Below are 15,214 nucleotides of genomic sequence, written 5' to 3'. Positions count from 1 at the left end.
AAAACCAGTGACTAAGTGGCATATCAATCATCTGTTACATTTTACACAAGCACCCTTATAATGAATAATTCTTTTTTTTTAAAGTTCGCTTAGGTTAATTGAAAGGCTGAATTGTATCTCTTATTTAAAAAGCTTCAAGAAATATTAAATTAATGAATTAGAAAGTCCCAGAAAGGCCTGAATGATTACATACTTATAATAGCACAAGAACTGTGTATACAGCGAAACCCCTTATTTACGTTACCGTTATTTACGTTTTCCCGTTATTTGCACTATATTCTTCAGGTCCCGTTTGGTTCCCATATAGTCCAATACAATACTTTCCCGCGAATTACGTCTCAAAAATCGAATCAATCCCGCTATTTACGTCACGTAACAACCATAAACAACCAGAAAATACCGTGGAGCTAGTAGGCAATGAACATTTTAAATAGCAAAATATACATATTTTATAACATGAAAAGTTGCTTTTATTTCTAAACATGTAATAATTTAAGCCTAGGCGTGTAAAAGTACGAGTAATTATAGCAGGAGACAATCTAAAATGCACGAGGGAAAAACGTAAACTCATGAATGTACAAACATGGCTGCTTGTAAGTTCTGATACTGTATTTATGTCACAACTTAGCCGAAATACTGGTACGAGACATAAACTTCACAAGATAAAATGAGCGGTGTCTTGGTAACTGTTTTATACGTCTTTTATAATTTGGGAAGTATTGTACAGTTGACGCCATATTTTTTAAACTAACCATTTATTTCTGGGGATCGTAAATAATTAATTATTGGTACCAAGACATCATGATAATATAAACATAAACTTGAACATGTCACGGCAGCGAGAAAACTGGTGCGTATACCAATAAACTGGTATTAGAACTGGATAAAATTGGTACACGGGAGGTGGAGCTTATATTTTTTTCCGCTAAGCTCGCATCTATTGGTTGGCGGCTAATGGCGTCATGAGTCTGGGCGGAGCATAGAGTGCGCATGCGCCGCCGCGTCGTTACAGCAGCTGACCGAGTACAATGACCTTTCTCCGCGTTTGGCGCGCTATTGACGGTAAACATTCATCAATTTGCGGCCTTTTCTTAAAAATTTTTTTACTGTGAGCAATGTGTATGTAGCCCGTATTTGTTATAAACCCTGCCGGTTGCAACTGTATTTATAATTTGGAGAGGCAAATAATCTCCTTGAACAGCCAAAAAAGCAAGCAGAAGAAAATTTCAAATTTATTTTTTAGGAAGTAATCAGAAAAACATTTTGGCTTTCATTCTTTTTTTATTTTTGTCAAATGTGGTAAATTAATAATTGATTAAATACTAAAGTAAAATTTGTTGTTAGTGTGTTTGTACCTGCATTGTAGTATGTGCTATTAAACAAAAGGAAAAAAATTCTAAATAAGGTAAACTGTACTCCTTTTTATACTTTTCCCTTTATTTACACTTTCCCGCTTTTTACACTTTTTTACTTTGTCCCCATGAAAAGTGCAAATAAGGGGTTTTGCTGTATTTGATATTTTATTGTAAACCTCTAATACTGACAAAATTATTTTGCTTCAAAACTTTAAACTTTAGGCCTGGGATACAAAGAAATCAGGTGCCTAGTTGTCACTGCAACCAAAAATTAATGAAGTTTTAAATTTTAGAAAATTTTAATATACAGTAATAATGATTCTGCCTCCCTCCTCCCCCACCCAACAATTTCACCCCCTCTGGCATTATTACAAAATTTTTCAATGCAAATAATAAGAGTAATAGCTAAAAAAAAATGTCTAATTTTGGTCAAGTGATCAAACACCTGTAGAAAAATAAATGGAGCCAATTCTAGATCATGATACCATAACAATACTAATGATGTCATCAATATGGTGTCACGTCATTAAAACTCCTAAATTTTTTATGGGACAAGCGCAGGAATATGGGGGATTTGGGCAGGGAACTATAAACACTCTTTTTTTCATGCATTTCATTTTTTAAATATTATATTTTTCCAGTATCGTGATCAAGAATATAATCCCCTCCCCCACCTCCTGCACAATTCTATTTTGCGATACAGATTTTTTATTATCAATGAAATTAGAACTGTAGACATTACAACTTATGGCAGTATCGGAACATTTAACAGCGTTACCTATTTATTATAAAATTTCATTATACAAAAAACTGAATTTGCATAAAAAGTAGTAAATTATGAAAAATAAAATACTGGTATCGCAGAATAGATTTTACCAGGTTGGATTGTATTTTTGCTCACAATACCGAGAAAATATTATAATGAAAAGTCTCACTTTCGAAAAATTCAATACATACCAGTATCGCAAGATAGGATTGACCAGGTGGGACTGTATTCCAGTTCATAATACCAAGAAAATATTATATTGAAAAGTCTCACTTTCCAAAATTCAATATCGGTATCGCAAAATAGAATAGACCGGATGGGACTGTATTCTAGTACACGAAACCGAGACAATTACCTTCAAATGTCTCAACGTCAATTAAATACCAGTATCGCAAAATAGACTAGACCCGGTGGGACTTTAAGTCTACTTCACGACACCAAAAAAATTTGATTGTGAAAATCCGAAATTTCAAAAAATTAATTACCTGTATCAAAAACTAAACTAGACTGAGTAGAATTTTGGTCTTCATTATGATACCCAAAACCTTTAAAATAAAAAAATTAATTATGTGAAAAATACTGCGTCTACAGTATTCTGGCAAAAACTCACGTAAGACGGTAGCTATACTAATATAGTAACCTACCTCTATCTCATGATAAACTGTTCCATCCAGACTACATTAATGAATTTATAATGTAGCTAACCTAACCTATTCAACTATTCACTACGTTTTCATTACCTGAACGAGTGCTAACCTAACGTATTAAAATTTCACATTTAGCTTAACCCTAACTTCAAAACCTTAATTCAACATACATGCTTAATTTTTCCATATTCACTATAGTACATATCTGACTACATATTTTTGTAAGTAAATTCACCACTACTTTTTTCTTTTCAACCCATCCCAAGATAGTTATTTACACGTATTTGTTGTTGACATTTCCTAATTTTCCATAACCTTTCATTATTAAAACAACGAACATTACACACCACACATCAACATTGTCAACTCCATTGCTACCAAATCATGAAATCATACTCAATTCAAACCTCATTCACCTATTCCTATGATTTTATTATTTCCCCTACTTCTTTTTTTTTGGTAATAAGCTTCATTGTTTCCCGGTATCACGTATTACAACTGAGCCAAAAAAAGTTACACAGAATTGCAAAGTAAAAGGCAGTGTTATTTATGATGCAAACTTTTAAAAATAAAAAAATAAAAAAATTAAAATTTATGAAATTTGTGAGGTATTGTACATTTTATCCAACAAACGAAGTTGCTTCATGTCTAATATTTCAAATAAAAAAATATAATTTGAAAGATTAAATATTTATTTTATCTCATAAGAAAACAAGGTAATAGATTAAACAGTACAGTAATTTCAATATTTTAATATCATATAAACCAAATTAACATTCATTTGGTATTCAAATATTCATTTAACAAAATTTTTTTATTACATTTATGGGAATTTCTAAACAAAATAAAAAATAAACTTGTGATACAGATTGCACAACTGAATATTTGCACAATCCTAGTAGTACACATATAATCAGAATTTTCAGAAAATAAAGATAGGGTAGATAAAATAATAAAACTGGAGAAAAAACCTAAACCTCAAAATGTTATCTACATTCATTATTCATTACATTTTTATACCCCATCAGTACCCGATACTTAACAAATCACTGGTACAGTCTTGAACCACCCAGTGAATATTAATACACTCATTATTATTACAGTACCAAAAATACAGGTTTTTCAAGTACGTATTTGTTAAAATGAGATTTCAGTTTTCCCAGTTTTCTATACCCATAGTAACCCTGCTATGACGACATATAATTCTACAACATGAAATCATAAACTTGAGGAAAACTTACCTGTAAATACACGATGAGACTCCCATGCCAACTGGCCAAGTTGAGATAGTGGCAGTACAACTTCTGCTTCGGCGATATGCAGTCAAATGCAACCTTGCAGTCAAGTTCCACAATTGGGTAGTTATTTGGAAGCATGTGCTGATCCAAGTCCTTCATGGCTGCTGTGTGATGCCAACTGAAAAAAAAATCTGTAGAAGCACATTACCATATGTAAGTTGGCTACACTGCAGCTTGTATTTATTTCACTTCCCACAATATCATAAACTCATAAAATCTCCTTATATCATACCCTATTCTACAAGATAATGTAAAAAAAAACTTCTGGTATGATTTAAAAACATAAAATTAATAATTGTTAAGTTTTAAATTCCAAAACTATTATTTTTCGGGCCCACTAATTTTGACCACATAAGTACTATGCAAAAAAATTAAGTTTTTTTCTAATTTGAGATATATTTTACTATTTTATCTTAAATCTGCAACTCATTGCTTCCCAGAACACAGAGGGTACACCTGTCTACATCATGAAGCATTTAGATATTATGATTTCATGGCCAAAGTCACTACCTAATTCTTGGCTTCTGGACTGATGCCACATCCGTAGAAATTATGGGAAGTGCCTGACGTTTCAGCATGCCTTGCTCAGTCTTCTTAAAAGATGACTGGCAACTTCAGGCACATCATCATTTCTATGGAAACGGCCCAAACCCACAGGTTAATAAGTATAACATGCAGCATGTAATCCCTTGATTTGAATAACTTTATAAAAAAATTAGTTGTCTAAAAGAAAACATTAATGATCCTCTCAAACCATCATATTTTTCCATCATATTGCTTTAATTTCAACTTGTACAGGAAAATTTGACTGCAAATGACATCACTAAATTATTATCAGTTGAAAACAAGTGGGGCATTCCATGCCAGATCATCCAGAGGTGTCCACCCCACCATCTCAGTTTTGGATGAAATTTGGTACATGGTATCTTAAGACAAATATAAGAACCTGTATTTTTCATTTTTGGAATATTGGCTGTAGTGTTCCTCCGTTTGTTGGAATTTTTTTAATCCGCAACCAAAGTCGAGTGACATCTTGCTTCAACTTACATTTGTAATAACAGTTATTAATGTAGAATCGTGAAATTGGCCATACTTATTCAGAAGTTTAAGTAGATTTCAAATATCACTCGTAAAAAGTAATTGAATCCCTAAAAATACATACAATTTATGTTACAAGTGAGGAAAAAAAAATTACCAAAAATTGTAAGTATCAGTTCAGTAATCCTATTATAACTTTTTTCTTTTCTATTAATCTTTACAATCTCAGGCTTGGAACCATTAGAAAGAGCACAAAATTTGCTACAAAATAGTGAAATATAATTTGTAGATATCATCCCACCTAAAGAAATGATTTGGTGGATAGAATATTTGTTAACTGTAAATACATACAGTACATAAGTTTATATAAATAAAAATACAGAATTACAGAAGTCAAAGTTAGACCTGCAAGCTGTGCTCATGAAAATTGCATTTTTTTACAATACTGATATCATTTGATGTTGTACTGTACATACCTGTAGTAGGGCTACTTTAGGTTCTTTATCAATATAATCAATGAAGAAGCTGATTCCATTTAGACCATTTTGATGTAATTTTTCTCTCACTCATGGATGTCAGTTCATAATGCACCCTTCCAACCCGAGTCTCAAGTTCCGGAACATCAACAGTACAAAGAATGTTGACTAATTGCAACCAGCATGAATCTTTCTAATAAATGTTCTGGCCAGTAAAATAATTTAGCTAGCCAGTGAGCATGCATAAACTTTATCATTACATCTTCAACTTCTTTTTCAAGCACTAAACCAAAATAACACTTATCATAAACTGAAAACACAGACAAATTGATTTTAATTTTGAGGCTCTCCGTTGTTTCAGTCAAAGAGTACTCTACGAACAATTCTGATAAGAGCTAATTCGCTTAGCTGCTATTATAGTTTTAGATGGTGGGATGAAATAGTGCAAGGACCTTGTTCCAGGCACAGTTGTGAACTCTGAGAAACACTTGTTTCACTTCCACTGCGTGAATGTCATCTTCTTTGATCAGCTGAACCTTAATTTTAGTAAAGTATTCATTATAAAATGAACCATCTGATCAGTTGTCAAAATTTTATCTTTATACGGTCTTTGCAAGCTCACTCTACATACTGTCCTTTAAACACATCCTCCAACACCATCACAAGCTGTTTTACCATGATTTGTTGCATAAAAGGTCCAAGAAGCTTTTAAATCAAAATATTCCAAGTGATAGCAAAGACTGACCAAACTTTTAAAATTCTTGTATTGTGCTGCACTACCATCTGTGATATACTCCACTTGATTCATGTTAAGGAATTCTTCATGAATTAGTAAGCTCAATCTTCTTTGAACCTCATATACAAAGAGAACATCATGGTTTAGGTCAGTGTTTTTCAATCTGTGGGTCGCGACCCCGAGGGGGGTCGCAAAGCCTTACTCGGGGGGTCGCCGGCTGAAAGAAAAAGGCAAGGTTCTAACAGCGTTTTGAGGGTCTTAACAACACTTTGTGGAGACTAGGGAAACCTGAATCATAGTATTTTGCTGCTGACTAAGAGCTTTCAACTTTCGTTCAAAGAAATCCAACGGCCTATCAGCTTCTTTTTTATGCTTGGTTGTGAGATGCCGCATAAGCTTTGACGGTTTCATACTCTCACGTGATAAAACATCGCCGCAAATTACACATTGAGGTTTATTATTTATGACTGTGAACCCGTATTTCAAATAACTGTCATCGTAATTTTTTTTTTTTTTTTTTTGGGGGTTTTTTTCACCACCACCGCTATTGACACTCGTACCAGATGTTGAAGGCTGTGATCTTTTGAGAAACTTATCCATTTTACAAACGCGCTGAGCAAGTGAAAAACAAAAGAATGACGTCCGTACTCATCGGTGACTACACTTAACTGGGTGAGATGAGAGTTGAAACAAAAGAACATTGCGGGCGGCGGTGGGTGGCGCGCGCGGGTCGCTTCCTGTCGCCGCAACAACAATGCGGCGTGGCAACGTGGCCGTCGTCGACGCAGTTTGGCCCGCGCAAGTTGGCGTCCAAGTTAAGTCGCACGTAGCCTTACCAACTTACCTCGTACTTACTTTCAAAACTCTCGCGGCTTCCTGCAGTGTGTGGATCCGAATAATAGATAATTGTACCAAAATAGAAAATACCATTAACGTAGTCTTTTAATTAAATAATTTCTTTGTCTTTCTGTGACACAAGGGGGTCGCCGGAATTTTTCAACTTGTAAAGGGGTCGCGAAATCAAAAAGATTGAAAAAAACTGGTTTAGGTAATCTGAGATAAATCACAAAGACATATTACATGTTTCCTCATCCTTTCTGAAGTACAGAATAACTGAATGTAACGTGCAAGCAGAACATGCCCTATGATATGACTGAATTTTGTATTGGATCCCAAATGAATAGTTTTCTGCAAAGTCCATGAAAATTAGAATTTAATTTGGCTGAATGTTTTCTTTCCTGTGTTTCACATAGTTTGACTGCTGTTTAGAGATGAATGAGTTTGGTACTAAAGCCACCAGTTTCATCAAAACCAGATCAATATACTAACATTAAGGACCAACTTTTGTAAATGGCTGTGGTCAGTAATTAACCATTGTGAAAACTCAATTTCATCTTCATCATCAAAGTCAGTAAAAATGTTTCTTACACATTCTTGTACTTTTTCAGAATTTGGACAGTTAGGAATTAGTCTTAACACACAATCACGGTTTTCACTATCACATACCAGTAAATTGATAAGGTCCTTTAGCTTTGATTTTTCTAAATTCATAGCACTTAAAAGAAGGATTGGATTTTGGTGTAGACACAGACTGAATGTGTACACCAACTGTTACACCATTTCGGCACAGCTCACAAAATTTAGAAAATCCTACTTTATCACAAGGAAATTTCTCTCTGTATGCCGTGTGTAGTTCCTTAAGATTGCAGAGTATTAGGTGCTTTTGTTCGTAAACATTTTTGTGTACACTAACCTTATCTTTGGCACCTGGCATTAGTCTGCTGTTTTCATCTGCTTGAAAACAAGTTTTTCAACAACTTCAGCAGAAATTTTTTGATCTTGCAAAGACTTAGGATATGAAATAATTCCTTTTTCTTTCACCAACAACCAAATTTTCTTGCTATGTAGTCAGAAACCTTGAATTATGTGGAAATTTTCTTTTGTGACCAGAAATTAGGTGCAACTGACCAAATGTGAAACTTATTCCTTATTTCAATTTTTCTTTCATCTGACTGATCAGAAAATTTAAGTCACTTGCATTCCTCTTAATAACTGACTCTTCAGGTAAGTCTTCATCAGTACTTCCTTCAGACTGCAATTCATCTTCTGGTAGCTTCAAAACTGCTGCTACTTTTGATTTCACTTTATACTTTTGACATCAACTATCTTTCTTTTACCATACACTAATTTTGAATGCTTTGAAAATCCTTTTAGTTTTAAGGGTGATACATCAAGAGTACTCACGCTTAAATTCAAATCTTCCTACTCAAATGGTGTAGTGTCACTATGTATGGTCTTCCTTCTTAGGTGTACACCTGTGAGGGTTTGGGCCTTCCTCTCTGTTAGAATTATCCTGTGAATTTTTAAACTCTTGTTCTTGTAATAACTTCGTCCTACAGTTGGAACACAGCTTTTGTCCAGGAACTAACAAAACACCAGCTTTCCTCTTCGCATATTTGACCATTTGAAGAGATATAGGTATTATTCCACTTTTTATAGACCTTTTGTGTTTTTTTGCTGGGTCACAATATTTTTTCAAAGCTTCCCTGTATATTTAATGAGTGATGCATAGTGGTGTGAACATATACTTGAATTTGAATGCAGTGTGAATACATCTATCCTCCAAAGCAGAATTTTGTTTTCTTCCTCAGGAAGTTCAGAAATATTAAGAACTAGCTGCAATACCCGGCGTTGCCTGGGCTGAACACAGGGTGTAGTTAGTAATTGTCTTCTTAATTTGAATGTCAAGTGTGAAAAATAATTTATATCACTTTCAGATCCCAACAGACGTTGTTCTGCCAGTTTATATGTCTGGTCTGTATGTCATTTAGACTTTATAAATCTGTGAAAGTGTAGCTAGATATATAATGTATTTTTCTTTTTTCTTTTTTTTTTTAATTAATTTTTACATAAGCCTGCAATTAGTAATTTCATTTTACTGTAATGTCTATGTTTTGTATTTCTTTTTATGCATTTTATATTTTGATGTTTATTTTTAATAGTTATACTTATTTTAAATTTACTTGTTTGTTTGTATTGTACAGTAAACATTTAGATGATGCTATTACATCATCTACATTTAAGCAAGATGCAATATTATGCAAACTTATTGAGTGACCAAACATTAATTGAACCATAAAATTTCTTCAAACATTTTCTTCTCACTGTCATTAGCATTTTTCATATTTAGGCTTACACTATATTTAATGTGCATTTCCAACAAGGCTAAATCATTATTTCAAACATTTTTGCTTTTACATGTACAAATTGTTTTGTAAACTTAAAACTTTTTTATAATCATCTTAACCACTTCTTTCACCATTTTGTAGCAAATGTTGTGCTCTTTCTAATGGTACCAAGCCCGAGATTGTAAAAATTAATAGAAAATAAAAAAGTTATATTAGGATTACTGAAATGTTTACAATTTTTGGTAATTTATTTTTTCCACTTCTAACATAAATTGCATGTACTTCTAGGCATTTAATTACATTTTACGAGTGATATTTGAAATCTACATATAAGTAATTCTGAATAAGTATGGTGAATTTCACAATTCTACATTAATAACTGTTATTATAAATGTAGAAGCAAGATGTGTCACTCGACTTTGGTTGCGGATTAAAAAAATTCCACCATAGTGGAACTTTGAAGGGCTTTAAATTCCAAACCATAAATGAAAAATACTGCTTCTTAAATTTGTCTGAATATACCATGTACCAAATTTCATTCAGTCTGAGATGATCTGACGTGGAATGCCCTGTATGCGAAATTTCAACACATTCGGACGTCGAAAAGTGGGTAAAATTTGAATGAAAAGATTTTCTTACATAGTCCATTCATAAATACATACAGGCAAAGCTAATTTAAGCATGGTAAAAATAGGAAAACATTAGTTTATCATCACACTCCCCTCCACATTTTTCTGATTCCACCACATATTAACACAAACCAGACTGAATTTTAACAATTATTTAACTATGGAATTTGATAATAAATAAAAAATTATTTTAGTTGACAAGAAAATCAGATATAAATAAAACTAATTGTAATATTATAAACATTAATATTAAAGATAACTATGGTGTTTTGATAACAGATCCGAGCTACTATGGTAACTAAATCAACAAGTTTTTCACAAATGCTCATCTTTTAGGGGATCCGCCTAGACAGGGGTGTATTTATGTTAATGAGGAGAGATGATAAGTATGATGCGAGATGGTGCTTACAGCACGGTATCTCTTCCTGAACTGGTGCGAAGTCTTCTCATTGAGCATAATAAAACTATGAAATATTAACAGTAACAATAATATTAGATAACGGGTAAATAAAGACAAAGGTGTAATGCAAGGTCCTTGGGTTCTTTTAAGAATCTTTACTGGGCATTTCATGTCTAAATTTTATTCTGAAAACATGACTTTTAGCCCTTTTCACTCTCCCAAAAATACAGAACTAGGTACCCAGTCGGATATCTTGAGCAGTTTGCCAATCGTGTGATTTCTTCTGAAACTCTGCACACCGTATATGTGCCCAGGTAGGTGGGCCCCTTAAAATCTCTAACATCAAGCTCCAATCTTTAACAATTGTTGCTGCTCCTAAAAATCTTTTTATACTTAATTCAGACACTCGAGACAGAGATAAGATCATAAAATCTTTGAAGAACAAACAATCTGCAGGACTAGATGAATACCAAAAAAGGTATTAAAATGTTATGCTAATAGTACCTACAGCTGTTCCTGTATCTCATATAATAAACACATCCTTAATTATTGGAATTTCCAGACAATCTCAAAACTACAAAAATGATTACCCTGCATAACAAAAGTTGAAAAACAAATTGAGATAATATACCTAATCTGATAGCAATTATGTCTAATTTCATCCATTTATTTTAATGTTGAAATGAAAACTATTTTAACAATCTAAAAAGTATAAGTAACTTTCAAATTCACAATATAGTTTTAGATAAGCTAGAAGTATTGAAACAACTATTCTTTTTTGTTTTTTTTAAAGATATATAAGGAAATAGATACTGATGAAAAATCATTAGGTAGATATTATACAAGGTTTATCTCAAGCCTTTGATTGAGTTTATCACAAGGAAAGTATTTTGAGTTGGTAAAAGAACATCAACAATATTTCTTTAGTGGTGTGAACAGCAAACTCATATGGAAGCCTCAATCCAAAAAAAACTACAGAAAAACCATGATAAAAAATTGTGATATAACAATGAATTATGATTGTAAACTGTATACGAAAGATAAAATAAAAGACATGATTTGTTTAGTATAGTTATATTCACACTTTTGTAAAGTCCATATCTTTCTACATACTAAATTAAAAGAGCAAGAATCATTAATACAGTTGAATCAATACCTATTAGATCATTCCATCCGGGATAAACTTAGATACGTTATACGGTATAATTAATGTGATGTTAGGTTAAAAATTTGTTTTATTATGTTAGGTAAGTGGTAACATTTATTAGGTAAGGTAACACGTTAAATTTTCCTAAGTTACGTTAGTTTTTCGCTTATCGAACATACAGCAACTAAGCAAAAGGTTTAGTGAAGTCAGTTTAACTAAATTTAAAAATGTTTTAAAACTTTACATCCCAATATGGTAGCACTATTGTTGAAGTCATCAACAAGGAGGTGCTGAAGTAATTAAGACCTGTAAATATTTAAGGTACAAGCTTGGGAATGGGGAGTTTGGGTGGCGCTAATCCGTACACTACATATTTACCCCAGTTTTTTTTCCTGCAATAGAGTTAAACTTTATAACAACCTTCCAAATTATATGAAACTATTGGAAAAACACAAATTCAATTGTACATAAACCTTTCTAGTACTATTTGGGCCTAATTAATCTTTGCCATTGCTAACAAAAAAATTTTAGTTCAAATTAAAATGCTCTGTAAACCTAGATGATATTTGTTTTGAGTCAATTAAAGTTTATTGTGTTCTGAAGTTAATAGGCCTTGTAGGTTGTGCATTTTTCTCATCAATTCTTGATTGTAAAACATAATGTACTTGCCAATAATACATAGCATCATTATCACAGCCTGTAACATAATTTTGTGTTCCATTAGCAGATAATAAATGAAAAATTAATGAAAATTAAATAATGCATTCCAGCAGTAAAGTACAGATTACTTAAGTTAGTGTGTTCTGCCTCCCGCCCGCCCTACCCCGGAAGAACAAATGGAACTATCACTTGAAATTTCCCGAGTCCACTACTAGGTGATGTATTAGCAGCATTTACCGGGGGTCACCGACTCCGACTCCGGAACTAATCAATTCAACAAAATGACATATAAATTTATAAATCTAGTTGCATGGAGGAATTAGCCATAATGAAATATTGCCAAACCTATTAACATATAACTGCTGCTTTAAAACGTGTAAAACGTTAAAATTACTTTATATATAACATTGTTTACATACCAATTCGCTAAGCAAATGACATCTAAAGTGAAAGAACACCTATGAGAACACCGACAAAGTTTAATCAAGGAGGGTTTCCTTGTGCTTGCACTGGAAAACGGGCTGACAACTGAAGTCCTAAAAACCCTTGAAATATTACTATTAAGAAGTTGTTGAGCCTGCACACATTTCGATTGTGATACATATTTGCAAATAAAACCTACGTTCATAATTTTATTCATTTTTATAAAAAAAAACATTTTGAACTAAAAAAAAATTAACGTACAACACATCTCACAATAATTTTAAAAATGTTGACATAACCGAATGGTCGAAAAACAGGCGAAGTGCATTGAAGTCAAAGACACATTACTGATATACAAAGACCATTTTCTTTTTCTAACATGGACCACGCGAGATCGTTTATCTGGCCAAACGCAAACTCTTCCGGTACTTAGGTGGAAACTGTAAGGCGTCATTAAAAATGAGTGTTTGTTAAGATTGTAAAAGCCAGTTGATGTAATGGGTGGGCTTATAGACAATACAACGACTAGCAAAAGAATATTTTTTTAAAAAAAATTGAATTATGCTGCAAATGGGCACAAGCCCGATCGTAAGCATTCATCCTAATTTCCTACCACTCTTCGAAGGAATTGAACCAAATACCTTATCATCACACACTCTTAAACCAACACATTCCAACTCACATTCTCACTACCATCGAGTAATTGTAATGGCTTTTCCTCTTAGGAATATACCACCACCCTTTGGCCACCTGTCTGGGAACAGCCTCTAAATAATGCAAAAATTAAAAAGTTAAATTTAACACCTTTTATTACATTTGACGTTGTACCTCATGTGGCAGGAAAAGCCGGGTCACCTCCCACTTTTTAGATGACAGACCTTGCTGGGGGGAAAGCACCCCAGCCCGCGCCTAGTGTCGTAGACACAACTAGGTGAAACTGCCCCACGACCAATTAATCGATGTCGTAGGTACGACCATTGAGTGTGCATGTGTTCGTATGCCGTACCAGCTCCATACTAAGGGACTGCAGGATCTGGCTCTCATAATCATATAGTGTCCGGATATTGGCTATGTAAAGTAATTTTAAAATATGAAAATAAGCTCGCCAATTAACATGTGTGAGAGTTCGCAGTAAAACTACCTGCTTCTGACATTTACCAAGAAGATGACGAATTTGTGTCTTTCCCAATAACTTTGAGTCTATAATGATGCCCAAGTAATTAATTTCTTTAAAAACAATGAGCGCTATATCCTGAACATGTTGACGCCGACCGCCGGTGCTCCCTCTGGTTCGCACAGGCCGTTATGCCACAACAACACTTACTCTTAAGTGCGCCGAACACGCCGGAGCGTGATGCCCGCCGAGTGTGTGAAAGTGCGCCGCAACGAACACCAAAGCGACGTCAGCGCCCAGCCGGGTGTGGCAATGCGCCTAACTAATTATATATAATTAATTGTCAAATTAAAGCAACTAAATTAATAACAATTTAAAAGAGGATTCATGTAAGGGAAATTATGTCTAATTGTTTTATAAGCTTATATTTTGTAACTTGTCTTTAAGTCCAAAACTGGCCGGGTCGGTTTTCCCGCATTTCACGTGGTTAGGCGCAAGGCCACAGGGCGGTCTCGCACTCAGTTACCGTTTGGAGCTCGAAGGGGTCGGGCGCTCCGCGAACGTCGGGTCATCAACTTTAGCATCTCTTCAACATTTCAGCAATAGTGTAAGTTTTGTAAATCTTTTAATTAACTCGGCGCCGACCCCAACCCAGTCGCACGATATTTCGTGCGGCTCTTAATTTATTAAATTCTTCCCACAAGGGAACTTCATTTTTATACGTAAATCCATGTCCAGTTTAAGGACCGCGTAGTAGTGGTACACAATTTTCGGCTGATTAGCCAATTAATCGTTATCGTCATAGATCCTCCGTATTAAGTGGTGAGAATAACACTAACTAGCTTTCGTCTTGTAACTTTCTCCGTTTTATAGTGCTAAGTGTAACGTGTATTTTAAGTGACTAACTTTTATTTGTAAGGAACTTTTACGTGTACGTCTCCAGTCGGTGTGCCCACGTAATTTCAGAGACGTTAATATTTCGTAGCAGGCTAGACTGCAAACTATCCTGAACATAGGATCTTTTCTACGTATTTACACGCCAGCCTAAGTTGTGGCAATAACAGTTTCGTGTTTATCTGCTAATCCTTTCATAGGGACGAGAAGCCAATGTGTCAGTTTGTCGATATAACTTTGCAATCTATCTTGCTCGCGCGAACCGTCACGTATAGAGATACGCGTGTCATAGCGGTCCGACAACGGACGCGGCCAGTCTCGGGACGAATGAGTGTATCGATACTGAATAAAGTGCAGTGTCCTGTAAATCGTTTACCATTCATTTACAAGGCGTCCTGGGTGGCCTGAACAGCCCAGGTAATTTCTGAACGTTTTTTCAAACT

At 34.1% G+C, this 15,214-nt stretch overlaps 1 protein-coding gene across 5 annotated transcripts in view; it reads right to left on the bottom strand.

Moving 5' to 3' along the window:
- Positions 1 to 13,140, bottom strand: part of LOC134530842 (dipeptidyl peptidase 3) — a 79,000-nt gene extending 65,860 nt beyond the window's left edge. Inside the window, exons 1-3 of one of the 5 annotated variants that reach the window (XM_063366092.1) lie at positions 13,037 to 13,134; positions 4,577 to 4,698; positions 4,010 to 4,184 (exon numbers count right to left, since the gene is read on the bottom strand). In XM_063366092.1, the coding sequence (XP_063222162.1) occupies positions 4,010 to 4,184; positions 4,577 to 4,644 (243 nt within the window). In that variant the 5' untranslated portion in view covers positions 4,645 to 4,698; positions 13,037 to 13,134. Of the gene's footprint in view, positions 1 to 4,009; positions 4,198 to 4,576; positions 4,699 to 12,759 lie in introns of those variants that run through there. The other 4 variants (XM_063366095.1, XM_063366094.1, XM_063366091.1 and 1 more) reach the window with 4 other exon arrangements.
- Between the last annotated feature and the right edge of the window lie 2,074 nt (positions 13,141 to 15,214).

Source organism: Bacillus rossius, chromosome 3 (genome assembly GCF_032445375.1).
Source record: "Bacillus rossius redtenbacheri isolate Brsri chromosome 3, Brsri_v3, whole genome shotgun sequence".
Taxonomy (NCBI): Eukaryota; Metazoa; Arthropoda; class Insecta; order Phasmatodea; family Bacillidae; genus Bacillus; species Bacillus rossius.
This window is presented reverse-complemented; position numbering and strand designations above follow the sequence as displayed.